This window comes from Bicyclus anynana, chromosome 21, assembly GCF_947172395.1.
Source record: "Bicyclus anynana chromosome 21, ilBicAnyn1.1, whole genome shotgun sequence".
NCBI classification, from domain to species: Eukaryota; Metazoa; Arthropoda; class Insecta; order Lepidoptera; family Nymphalidae; genus Bicyclus; species Bicyclus anynana.
In genome coordinates, this window is record NC_069103.1 from 13,066,845 (window position 1) to 13,080,485 (window position 13,641).

Consider the following 13,641-nt stretch of genomic DNA (forward strand, 5'->3'; position numbering starts at 1 on the left):
TTTGACCCAGTGTGGTGTACTAAGGCCTAAACCTCTAATCCTGAGAGGAGACCTGAGCTCAGCAGTGAGCCGAATATGAGTTGATAATCATCACCCAAGGGCTTTTTTGAAAACTATTCAAATTAGTTAATTAGTAGATAATTAGGTGGTGTATCTACCATTTCCATTTAATTTTTATGATGCGTTCGGGTAAATAAGGTCAATGTTAACTAATTTATACATAAAAAGCAAAGATTGACTGGATATTTGCAAAATAAATAAGATTATAAAATTTCAAAATCTATTAAAAATCTTTTATCGTAATTAGATGAAAATTCGTACAGTTTTAGCTTCATTAAATGTGACATTTGTTCAATATTTGAACTATAAACATAATCGCACAAATAACAAAGATATGAGTAATAGTAATTTTGTTTAAATTATTGAATGATCATTATACACCGACGACGTCATTAAATCGTACCATTTTGTATGGGGCGTTTTTCAGGGATCCGCGGCAGCGTCGCAAATCTAACCCTTTAAATCCCTGTAGCTCCGAAAGTAATGATCGCAGATACCCTGATACTTTTACAAAATTGCTTTACTGTTAGCATGCTCCTAATTTATATACAATTAAAAAAAAATTGTCATCATCCCTATTACGGGACAACCTGTATACAACTACGTATATATTGCAACGTGTCCTCAAAAATGTAACCGATAAGCTCAGACTTCGGCAGCAGTAAATTATTCCAACACCGAGCCGCGACGGAAGTGTTCCATTTCCACCAAGGCTGCTGTTTCATAAACAAATTCACGTTCGTGCTGATGTTCTTTCTCAAAAGACTTCAGTTGAATTTATTACAGAACTTCAATTTGATATACTGAACGTCGATATTTAGATCTTCTTTTTGTCGAAGTGCATCTAAATTTTGTTTTCAAATATGTTATTCTGATAAACAATACTTCATCACTATTGCGATGAAAGATGAAGATTAAATCCACCATATTTGCGTCAATGGGGGTTGGTGGGATTTAAAAAAAACTAGCAGACGCCCGCGACTTCATTCGCGTGGAATTCAGTTTTTCACAAATCCCGCGGGAACCATGGATTTTTCCGGGATGAAAAGTAGCCTATGTGTTAATCCAGAGTAAAATCTATTTCCATTCCAAATTTCAGCGAAATCGCTTCAGTAGCCGCAACGTAAAAGAGGAACAAACATACTTACACACAAACTTTCGCCATAATATTTGTGTGTGATGTGATGTATTATGACCTCTGCCTTCGATTGTAGATTCGAGTCCGCTCTGGCGTATGCATCTCAAACGTTTCGATTTTATGTGCATTTTAAGAAATTACTGTCCAAGCGGACGACTACGCGGGTTGCGGGGCGCGGGCACTCCGCGCCGGCCCGTCGTGCCAGCGACCGACGCGCGGACACTTCGAAATTGACTCGCACGGACTGTGTGCGCATACATTATACATATTGTTGTTTGGCCTTTTATAAAATTAAAATAAAATTCACGAAGAGAACCAGTATTTATTTATATTATATTTACACCCATTAACACATCACTATTTTTGGTCCTTCGAGCCGGATTTGCAGCTGGGCAGCTTGGTTCTTATTAAGGAAAGGGGCCAGCCGCCTCTTCTTTGGTTGCTCGGACGAATAGTCAAGTTGCACTCGGGCAGAGACGGAGTTTCGCGAGTAGCCGAGATCCAGACCAGGAGAGGCCTAATCACTCGGGCCTATAATAACATCTGCCCACTGCCTATTTGACAGCCTCGGCTTGGGCGGGCAGGATGTCCAAGCGGACGACTACGCGGGTTGCGGGGCGCGGGCACTCCGCGCCGGCCCGTCGTGCCAGCGACCGACGCGCGGACACTTCGAAATTGACTCGCACGGACTGTGTGCGCATACATTATACATATTGTTGTTTGGCCTTTTATAAAATTAAAATAAAATTCACGAAGAGAACCAGTATTTATTTATATTATATTTACACCCATTAACACATCACTAATTACACATGTCTCAAAAACGATCAAGGAAATACATTGGAAGGAAACCTGAATACCAGAGAATTCTTTTAATTCTCTACGTGTGTGAAGTCTGCCAATCCACATTAGGCCAGTGTGGTAGTTTATTAACCTAACCCCTCTCATTCTGAGAGGAGAGTCGTGATCAACTGTGAGTGAACTGAATATGGGTTGTTAATGATTATGAAACTGTATCGATCTCAAGACCACAGGAGAACCACAGCTCTACCAACTGCGCTAGACAGGTCGCCAAAAAAAGTTGCCCAGACTTCGTATAATTCCAATACTAAGCCGCACCGGAAATGTTCTAGTTCGCCATCAAGGCCGCCATTTCTATAACAAATTCACGATCATGAATCATGATGTGGAGTGGAACTATTTATGTTTGTATTTGTAACTTAGCGGCAAAGTTTGCGAAACTCATGTTCGATGCAAATCTGTGACGTTTCCTGTCATACGTCTAGGGCTGCCAGGTTTTATTATGTAGCATAATGCTAAGTTGAGTTGCGATCATATCACACAATATTGTATCTACACTGCACGATACTGAATTTGTTTATAAACTGTATGATTTTTCTGTAGATACCTATTTGTTTAGAAGTATTTCTCAGAGTGATCAATTTTCATTCTTCAAACGAATTCCCTTCCTTCTTTCAAACTTTCTTTCTTTTACGAGTATATTATTTTGTAACACATAAGTTTAAATTTAAAGAAAAAAAGATAAATATAATATTTTGCTAAATGAGGCATTTGTGTTCGAAATTTCTTTCACCAATGTGGGAAAATACTGATGAATATTATAAAAAGAAATAATCAATCGTCCCAATTGTCAAAAATAGGTTAGTTTCTCAATTAACTTAGAAAGAGACAAATATTTATGGAGTTTAATTGGCAACGGAACGAAAGAGAGACAATTATCTCGTTATCATCTTGGAATATTCAAAATGGGCTAACGATGACGTTATATATTACAAGTAGATGTAGATTATAGACCGGTTGCCAACCCTAGATATCGGATGTCAAATCGTTCAGTTTTGCATCTAACCCTTTTGTAAAATTATGCAATTCGTGCCGCCGGTGACATTTGGGGATGAGACCTGCCTTTGAGGGTTAGAATACACGAAAATATTTTGTTTCCAAGGGGACAAAATGCGAATTGTACGACACCGTATTCACCGTGCCGTGCTATTCTCAAATACATCGGCTTATCTAATCAAATAATCACAAAACACAATTCATAACACAACTTGTGCATGGTATAGTATGCACAAATTTCTAGTCCGTTGTGAAGTTGCAATACGCTGAACTGCGAAGGTATAATAACGCCGCTGTGATGTTTTCGTACGCAACGCAGTCATTCGCGTGGTGTTCAGAACGGACTAGAAGTTTGGCGTATACTAGACCACATTTCATTAGTAATATAGGTACGTAGATACATGTCTAATATATAATATATGTCTGAGTCTGAGGCATAAATTAGATAAAGTGACGTGTTAAAAGTATGTTTCCATCTTAACCGTATTGATAACGTAACCTATGAGATAAAACATGAAACCTATTAAATTAGCTAATTGTTCAATAAAAAACAATCATCATTAACAACCCATATTCGGATCACTGATAAGCACGAGTCTCCTCTCAGAATGAAGTTAAAATATTCTACCACGCTGGCCCACTGCGGATTGACAGATTTCACAACACGTAGAGAATTAAGAAAATTCTCAGGTATACCGGTTTCCTCACGATGTTTTCCTTTCACGTGATATTTAATTTAATTGAATATGAAATTGCATGCATATTAAATTAAATATCACAACAAGAGCACATGTCGGATATACTGTAAATACATCTCACAAATATAAAATATCTATTAACATAATATTAAGATTATTTTCAAAATAAATAATTAACACCAAAATGGAATATAATAGTTACTTTTATAAATTGTTTGAACAGGTTTGAAAAATATTTTTTTTTTAATTCCTGGACATTTTAAATTTTCAGACATATCTAATTTCTTGATACTCCCTGCTCGTATAATGTCATGACTGACTCATCAGACATAGCAAAGGGTGATAAGTATGACTCCACCCTAACCCCAAATTAGGAGATAAACGGAACAAGATAACCGATCACGCACTAATAAACATTGATGATATTCGCCAAATATGTTTTCGTATACGGAACAGTTGCCTAGGGAACGCGCGTGACATTGCTTGTGTATTGATCAGGTTGGCCATGTGTGAAGGGTCCGACCCTTATACTGCTGATGGTGCTGTAAAAATGTATTAGAGCAACAGTCAGACCTAATGAATCTATACTAATATTATAAAGCTGAAAAGTTTGTTTGTTTGTTTGATTGAACGCGCTAATCTCAGGAACTACTGGTCCGATTTGAAAAATTATTTTAGTGTTAGATAGCCCATTTATCGAGGAAGGCTATAGGCTATACATTATCCCGGTATTCCCAAGGGAACAGGACCACGCGGGTGAAACCGCGCGGCATCAGCTATAGATTATAATAGCTGAAAAATTATATGTAGAATAGGTATCGCGCTTGAAAGCGGCGTATAAGTCATATCATTCCAACTGCGCGATTAGGGATGACCACAGTTTTTTAAATTGTATATAAATTAGGAGTATGCTAATAGTAAGTAGCAATTTTGTAAAAGTAACAGGGTATCCGCGATCATTACTTTCGGAGCTACATGAATTAAACATGTCATATTAGCGGGCACTGCCACGCATATTAAAAACGCCCCATACATAATGGCACTTAGATTTGTCAGAGCAGGCGCTCAAACAAAATTACAAATATCTTTGTAATTTGTGCGTTTATGTTTATAGTTCACTAGCGGACGCCCGCGACTTCGTCCGCGTGAAACTCGATGTAAACTTTCAACTACCTCTACCCTACCCCTACCCTACGTTGAAATTTTTCCAAAATTTTCTTTGCTATAAACTTCACGGAGGCCGAGATCTTTCCAACGAATGCAAACCCGTGGAAATCGGTTCGTGCGTTCTGGAGTTATAGCGTCAGGAAGGAAAACCCCACTTATTTTTATATAGTAGAATATATTGAAAAATGTCACGTTTAATGTAAGGAAGCTAAAACTGTATGAATTTCCATCTAATTACGATAAAAGATGCCTATCTTATCAAAATCTTTATGCACACTGCATGAACGGAGAAACCCTACGTTTTCAATAGTAAACAATGCAAAAATAAAGTTAATACCAATCAATCATCGTCTGCCGTCTATTTTGTATGCATTGGTATCGACATGAATCTAATCACAGTTGACATGAGGAAATCGACTGGAAATGGAAAAACCCATTATGGTGGTTTTATTAACCGACTTTGAAAAAAAGGAGATTTTCATTTTACATTTTAGAGGTGCGTTTTATGTTTATTGACGTGACAACGTCTTATAATTCGATGGAGCCGGCTGCACACTCGAAAAAAGATGACGTCATGCGTCGTTCCCTCGCTCTAGGGTTGCCAACTTTGTTTACAAGAAATAAAGTATATTCTGGTCTATGAAGATTATCAAACAGTATTTTAGAACAACCAACATTTTCTTTTCAAAAATGCAACCATTCCATCAGTATTGACAGTCTTATGACGTTGTCACGTTCAACTATCGTCAGTAAACCGACTTTACAGACAACCGATTTTTTTTGTATACATATATAGATTCTATTTCGATGGGTTTTTATTGATATTTCCAAAAGTTTTAGTAGATAAATATAATAAAATAGTCCACCACGCTGGCCCAATTTCACATACGAAGAGAATTAAAAAAAATTCTCAGGTATGCATGTATTACCTCACGATGTTTTTCCTTCACCGTTTGAGACACGTGATATTTAATTTATTAAAAAGTTGGAGGTGCCTGGACTGGATTCGAACCTACACCCTGGTCATATCCACTAGGCTATCACGACTGACGAATGAGTTACTTTAACTATATCAGTATTCATCGTTATCAGCTTATTTTAACGGCCCACTATACACACAGGGCTATAGCTTTACAACTTCGTTCGTAACACTCCCGATGGTCCCCGCTGGCCGGGGGGCGTGCAGTGATCAATGAAAAACCCACGACTGACGCACCTCACTTCTCCCCACGCACGATTTTACACCCGCACAGTCTTTGCCCCCGTCGCCCGCATATCATGGGAGTGTCATCAACGAACTTGTCAGACTTCAGGCCTCCCTCCTTATAGGACAGAGGATATGGACCTTCCACGCTGTTCCAATACGGGTTGGCGGGCTTAGTTAGGGTAATGAAGTTAAATTCACTAATGACCACTATCAGATTGATAATAACGATCATGACCGGCTTAACGAGCTTTCTGAGGCACTGGGGTGTAACACCACAAACTTTCCAAGTCCAAAAATTTCCTAGAAGAAACTTCTTTGAACTGAGTATATCCGATAGATAGCCCGACCCAGGTGTCGAACCCAGGACCTCGTGAACAGAAACTAAATTAACTAACCAGGCGATTGTTATATATTAAACACAATTAACTTGATTTTGTAATCAATAATCTATGGTGGTTTTATGGTAAGCAACACTGCGGTCGGTAAATAATAATCAGATTGCAAACAAAGTGTACGCTTTATATAAATAGATTAAGGGTCATAGCTCATTGGAGCCACCGAGCACCGGATCAGCATTCCCTATGCAATGCAATGCTATACCTATGCTAATATGTCGCCGGGGAGCTCTAATCAGCTGTGACCTTAAGTGACATTATTATTGTTGAGTGGTAGTAACATATTTTTCTTATGTGAAACAGGCTCGCGCTTGGCCACTATTTAAACTGATGGTAGATGCAGCAGATGGATCGAATCTAAAAATTCACACGTTCTTGGGATCGCAGAGAAATTGGTTAAATTTTTAGTGCAAAAATAATGAAAGAACATGACAAACTTTTCCCCTTTCTCTTCAAATAAACGAAACGAAAATATTTCAGCGGATGGAAATCGAACGCAGGACCGTTCTCGGCCTGAGTTCAGCCCCTTAATCTATTCATCATTATCAAGTCATATTCAGCTCACAGCTGAGCAAGAGTCACGGGCTTAAGAGTTAAGAAAATTCTCAGGTATGCAATTTTCGTCACGATATTTTCCTTCACCGTTTGAGACATTTAATTACTTATAATGCACATAACTGAAAAATTGGAGGTGCCCCGCTTCGAATTCGAACCTCTCCGGAATCGGAGCCAGAGGCCATATCTACTGGGCTATCACGGCTCTCCTTAATTTAAGGGCTATCCTTAATCTATTGTATTGGAACTTAAAATATTAGTAGATTAAATAAAGAATGATTAAACTTACACAGAAGATTTTCCCATCTCTTCTCTTTTCTCTATGAAACAAAGCCAAAAACAATTCTCCCGGGTATGGAAGTTTCACGCTTGACTTTTAATAATTTACAGAAATGGTAGATATTTATTACGATCAGTAGAGAAATTAAAACTTAATAACAAACACTCAGAACAAAACAACAGAAAACAACGGCAAAAAATATAATGTTTTACGTTAAAAATAATTTAAACAATAACTAATGAAAAGTGTCTGAAACTTCAGTTTTAGATTTCATTTATAAACGGGGGTTCGTAAGTGATCTCACGATTGTCTAGTTCTAGTTTACACGTGTCTACCATGTAAAGTTTACACGCAATTTATACATTCACGACAAAGTATAGACATCGATGATAGAATAGACCGTGTGCGAAAATTAACGCGGTTTCACTGCCGCCGCAGGTCACACCGTCACGCGCTGCTGCCGGCAGGTGACTGTCTGTGCCACGCGCGTGCCGTACTGTCTGTGCTTGTAGCTCTTCACACTACACGCGGTGGACGCGCAGTTGTTACTGTACTAACGTAACGCGGTTTCACTGCCGCCGCAGGTCACACCGTCACGCGCTGCTGCCGGCAGGTGACTGCCTGTGCCACGCGCGTGCCATACTGTCTGTGCTTGTAGCTCTTCACACTGCACGCGGTGGACGCGCAGTTGTTACTGTACTAACGTAACGCGGTTTCACTGCCGCCGCAGGTCACACCGTCACGCGTTACTGCCGGCAGGTGACTGCCTGTGCCACGCGCGTGCCGTACTGTCTGTGCTTGTAGTTCTTCACACTACACGCGGTGGACGCGCAGTTGTTACTGTACGTAACGTAACGCGGTTTCACTGCCGCCGCAGGTCACACCGTCCACGCGCTGCTGCCGGCAGGTGACTGCCTGTGCCACGCGCGTGCCGTACTGTCTGTGCTTGTAGCTCTTCACACTACACGCGGTGGACGCGCAGTTGTTACTGTACTAACATAACGCGATTTCACTTCCGCAGGTCGTCCAAATTCACGCGCTACTGTCTGTGCTTGTAGCTCTTCAAACTACTCGCGGTGGAGGTGTAGTGGTTACAGAACGTAACGTAACGCGTAACTTCTAGAGCTCTTCGTTCTAGACGTGGTAGAAACGCGGTTTTCGGACCTTTGAGTGAATATTGGCACGCAAGCGTACAGACATAAAAAAGGCTCGCAAAGAAGTACAACGGTGAACGGTGATAAATCATCTGTATTCCACGTTTTTTTCCTAAGAGCAAATTGTCCCACAACAGCAAGCTCAATTTCTAAAAGACATACAACCGTTCATCAAGAATAATCAAGAATAATAATTGACATAAAGACTTCGGAGACGGATTCCACTCCGTAAACATAAAACCAAGCACTTTGTGACGGGTTTCCCGTAGGACTTCCGTTATCGATCTCTTAACACTAGAGTCTAGTACTAACTTAAATAGATAGAAACGAAAAGGAGAATGCCAGATCCTGACCCAGTCCTACTCGGAATTTTGCGGAAAATGTAGATGTACTAAATATATTAAATTTTTAAATAATTGTTTTTTAATAAACCATTTTTACTGTTAAACTCCGGAATAAAAATCTGCCAAAAAAAGTAATTATATCCATTACGTTATTTCCTCATAGCTGACATTGTTTACTTATTTTTTAAAAACTTTATTTCGACCTTGGGTTCGAGCCCTTTAGAGTGTTTTTAGTGCATTCTAATTATTTTATGTTCAAAATGGCTAGAATCCAGAGCTGCGAAGTCAGATCAAAATGTAAAAATAAACTGTCATAACACTGTCAAACTATCAAAACTCGTAATAATTTGAAAATAATACCTCGGAGTAATTTGAAAATACTAAAATCACGTTTTTTTTAATGTATTGCATGTGCTAAGTGCTTCTGTATTTACAAAAAACCAATCACGACGCTTTATCGTTATCTATTTCATAATAAACTGCACATATACTTAACCTTAAAATCAAACTTCAACTTGGATTTATTTTTATACCCCTAGTTATAAAGGGTTAAAAGGTAATATTTGTTTAATAGTACAAAAAATCCAATAATATGATTTATAATATATTGTTGCAAATATTTTTTTTTAGTGGGTCAAACTTCTATACATTGTCTGGCATTGTCCTTTGCTACTTTATTCAGATATGATGTCAAACTTTTGTAAATGCAACCGTAACAGCGATAGTGACTGTAAATTTCATTCATAACGTGACGTCGCGGTTCCGCGTTTTATGTGTCTACACCTTTATTGCTCGCGATTATAATCGCGCCTCAATTACACCGCCTTTGCATAAACATCGTTGATTTAATTAGGTATGCACTGACCACTCACCGTGCATTGGGTATTTTTATTTCTATACCGAAATTCGGTCGGCAGGCCTTTTTTTACACCAATGTTGCATTCGTTGAAAGGTTTGTTGCATATTGCGTGTAGCGTTGCCAGGCGTCCGGATAAAGCCGGTTATAGGTAACGTTTTTGATTGTGTGTCCGGGAAAAATTAACGCTATCCGGCTTGTCCTACTTTTGTTAGGCTTTTCGCATCGATCTCCTATTAAAATTTGGATGCACAATCAGCGACCAAAAAACGTCCCCAGTCAATGAGCGCCATCAATCAAAGCGCCAAACACAACTTCTTAGCACTCAATTCAAGTAGTCACATTTGCAAATTCAACCTTAAACTCAATCCTTAAGGTTGAATTTGCTCTGAATATGGGATTTTATTGAATATTGGACTATATTCAAAGGCCTTTAGGTATAATCTTCTTTACCAATTATTCTAAGACTGTCAAAGCAAAAGAGGCCAGTTTTTAAGTGAAATTTTGTACATGATTGTGCATCCTTTTAACAATATAATATAACAACGGCCTTAACTTCGCTCGTTTGCTTTTCGCAAACGAGCGAGCTTTGATCGTGGCCGAGAGTAGGCGACGAGAGTCGACAAAACAAAAATTCTTCTCATAGAAGAGAAGAATTTTCGTTTTGTTTCATTGTTTGACTTAAAGAGAAGAAGTTTTTGATTTTTTTTAAAACAACCGCAACCCTATGCGTGTGGCTAGTTGCAGTTTATAGCATTAAAGCTACGTGTTGCAAGTTGCAGTTAAGCTGATGATAGCATTAATGATGCGTGTTGTTCTGTAATCCTCTTTGCAAGCGGAACAGTCTTACGATAAAGTCGGGCGTTCCTCAAGCCAATTAAGGCTGATAACACCATAGATCATGAGAGATAAGGCATCCACGCGATCTTAAATTGAGTTCAGACTGTAATGGTAGTTTATAAACATGATAAATGGATTACCTAATTCATATAGGATTAAAAATCATTATCATACAAATATTAGCATATGAGTTTAGACCACATAATACAGTAAGTTAGTCACAATTGTCATCAAGTAAATATGGAAATCCTAAATAATGCTGCTGCCACATAAATGCTCCTCGCGCTGCCGCGATCTTGCCCTGTCTGTGCCACAAACTACTCTACAAGCTTAAATAATCGCGACACCCTATACTAGTCCTTTGACAAGTTCTGAAAACAAATAATGTAGGAAGTAGTGGGCAGGACGAGCGGTAACATGTAATGTGGCCACAACATGTCTGCCTACTTCCTTTGTTACTTCCCACAGCACTTGTAAATCCAGTTTACTTAAAAATCAGTTAAAAATTAAACTGAGCTGCCTACCCAGTGAATAAACTTTAGAAAGTGTAACTAAAATGGGCAAATATGATTTGCTGGGTAGCTTAATTTACATATAAGAGAATAGCAATTGTGAATAATTTAGATTACATACATTATATTAAGATTTCACATCTTAAAGTCAAGAAGTTGCACAGTGAGATCAAGCGGGGGTATATATTGGTATATCATTTTTGTTAGTAGGTAGGTATAAGTTGCTTAGTAAAATGGTCAAATTAATACACAGACAAATGTTAGATCCGCAGAACCTATAATAGAGTTGAAAAAGATCATTATCATTAACAACTCATTTTCAGCTCACTGTTGAGCACGAGTATCCTCTCAGAATGAGAGGGGTTAGGCTAATAGTCCACCACGCTGGCCCTTTGCGGACAGACATCACATACAAAGAGAATTTGGAAATTCTCTTTGTATGTGAAGTTTGCTTTCTTAAAATGCACTCAACTGAAAAGTTGGAGGTGCATGCCCCTAGAAGGACCTTCACATTCAGAATCGAAGGCAGAGATCATACCCACTAGGATATTACTGCTATGAAAAAGATAGAAATAGTAAATCAACATTACATATTTCTTGTATAGAAAACTAAGAATATTTTTAAGAGAATGAAACAGCTTGGCAATAAAAGCATGATGGTTTCAAGAACAACTATGTCATAGACATTACTACTACAATAAAATTAGTTTTTATCATAATTTAAATGCAAATTTTAGAGAAGAGCATGAAAGTTCTTTAAAGCACTGGCAAACTGCTAGTGATGATAATGGTTTGTGATATTTTTAATAAGATTAAAGATGTAAGGAATATCTTTATATGATATAGAAAATTAGTGTTATGGGAAGCTTCGTGGAATGTGTAGAGTATGGATAAGGTGTTCATAGTTGATATCAATATAAAAATACTAAATATTAAGTAAATAAACATAAAATAAAATTTTATAGGTCTTCAATCCAAATTGTATTTTTAACACATTATTGTATTAAATAATAATTTATTTATGTTTATAATTTATTAGTGTTTTAAAAAAGGAATTTTGATACAAACTTGGATTTTGAACCTTAAAGTATAATAATATAAATACACAGAAATATTAAATATTAAACTACAATAAAAACCTGGTGTGTGGACGGTTTTGGTTGCATTTTTTGTGTATTTTAGGTAATTCATCTGAAGATATCTTTAACTGGGGCTCGAATTCATCTTCTGGATCCATGGTGGACTCAACGAAGGCAAACAGGACAAAATAGTAAATTAAAATTATAAACCTTGTATATAAAAATAATAATTATGGTACCGCCGATAAATCCTTACATTTTAATATAATTTTTTTAGATTTTCAGGTAAATATAGTTATTTAAACATGATATAATTTTAATGTAAACAACAAATCTTTACGGCAGGATTCAAACTACGAACAGTGGAAAAAAAAATATTTTTTGCAAAAACCACAATCATCCCAAAAGCTAAAATAACAGCATAAAGCAGTAATAATACACCGCATACTGTAAAACATACAAAAATCAATATCGTTATGCGGTATTAGAAGAAATTTAACAATTTATAAATCTGTCACTCGGCGATTTATTAATGAATAGGTTACTTACGATTCTATTGTCGATTTACTCCGTCGGTGACACAATAATTTTCACTTAAAAAATAATTTTTCTCCATATTTTTATTTCAAATTTAGCACAAAGAGCGTCAGCTGTCATTTTATTTTGTAGTTTATGGTCTATGGATGCGTTCAAAATTAAATTTTTAGGTTAAAACTTAATACAAACGAAACTTTTGAACGCAGTGATGGCCAGGCCAACCGGCCAACAGCTGCAGGTTTTAAAATTCAATGCTCGAACCCATAGAATCTTAGGTACCGACTCTTCAATATTTCGCTTTGTTCCTTTTATGGTCGAGGTTCGGTACCTCAATCCTTTAAAGAAACAAAGCGAAATATTTTTTTAATGCTCCGTTCGGCCCCAGAAATTTAGCTTCATGAACCCTTCAAAAACACCCTAAGGCATTTAAGAGTCGGTAGGGATAATGGGGATGATGACTAGGTTTGAATATATTGATTTTTATGATACATTCGGGTAATTAAGGTCAATGTTAACTAATTTATACATAAAAAGCAAAGATTGACTGGATATTTGCAAAATAAATAAGATTATAAAATTTCAATATCTACTAAAAATATTTTATCGTAATTAGAAAAAAATTCATACAGTTTTAGCTTACTTACATTAAATGTGATATTTTTTAATATATGATCTATAAACATAAACGCAGAAATAACAAAGATATTAGTAATTTTGTTTAAACGCCCTTACAAATCTAACGATCATTAATTGCCTACGACGTCATAAGATCGTCCCATTTTGTATGGGGCGTTTTTCAGGGATCCGCGGCAGCGCCACAAATCTGATCCTTTAAATCCCTGTAGCTCCGAAAGTAATGATCGCAGATACCCTGTTACTTTTACAAAATTGCTTTACTATTAGCATACTCTTAATTTATATACAATTTAAAAAACTGTCATCATCCCTATTCTATGCCAGTA

General features: G+C 37.2%; 1 protein-coding gene across 3 annotated transcripts in view; it reads right to left on the reverse strand.

Annotated features, from left to right (window-relative positions):
- LOC112054546 (tubulin polyglutamylase TTLL5) overlaps positions 1-12,818 on the reverse strand; it is a 46,063-nt gene extending 33,245 nt beyond the window's left edge. Inside the window, exons 1-2 of one of the 3 annotated variants that reach the window (XM_052888250.1) lie at positions 12,692-12,749; positions 12,203-12,306 (exon numbers count right to left, since the gene is read on the reverse strand). In XM_052888250.1, coding sequence (XP_052744210.1) covers positions 12,203-12,300 — 98 coding nt within the window. In that variant the 5' untranslated portion in view covers positions 12,301-12,306; positions 12,692-12,749. Of the gene's footprint in view, positions 1-7,366; positions 7,820-12,202; positions 12,307-12,691 lie in introns of those variants that run through there. The other 2 variants (XM_024094400.2, XM_024094392.2) reach the window with 2 other exon arrangements.
- Between the last annotated feature and the right edge of the window lie 823 nt (positions 12,819-13,641).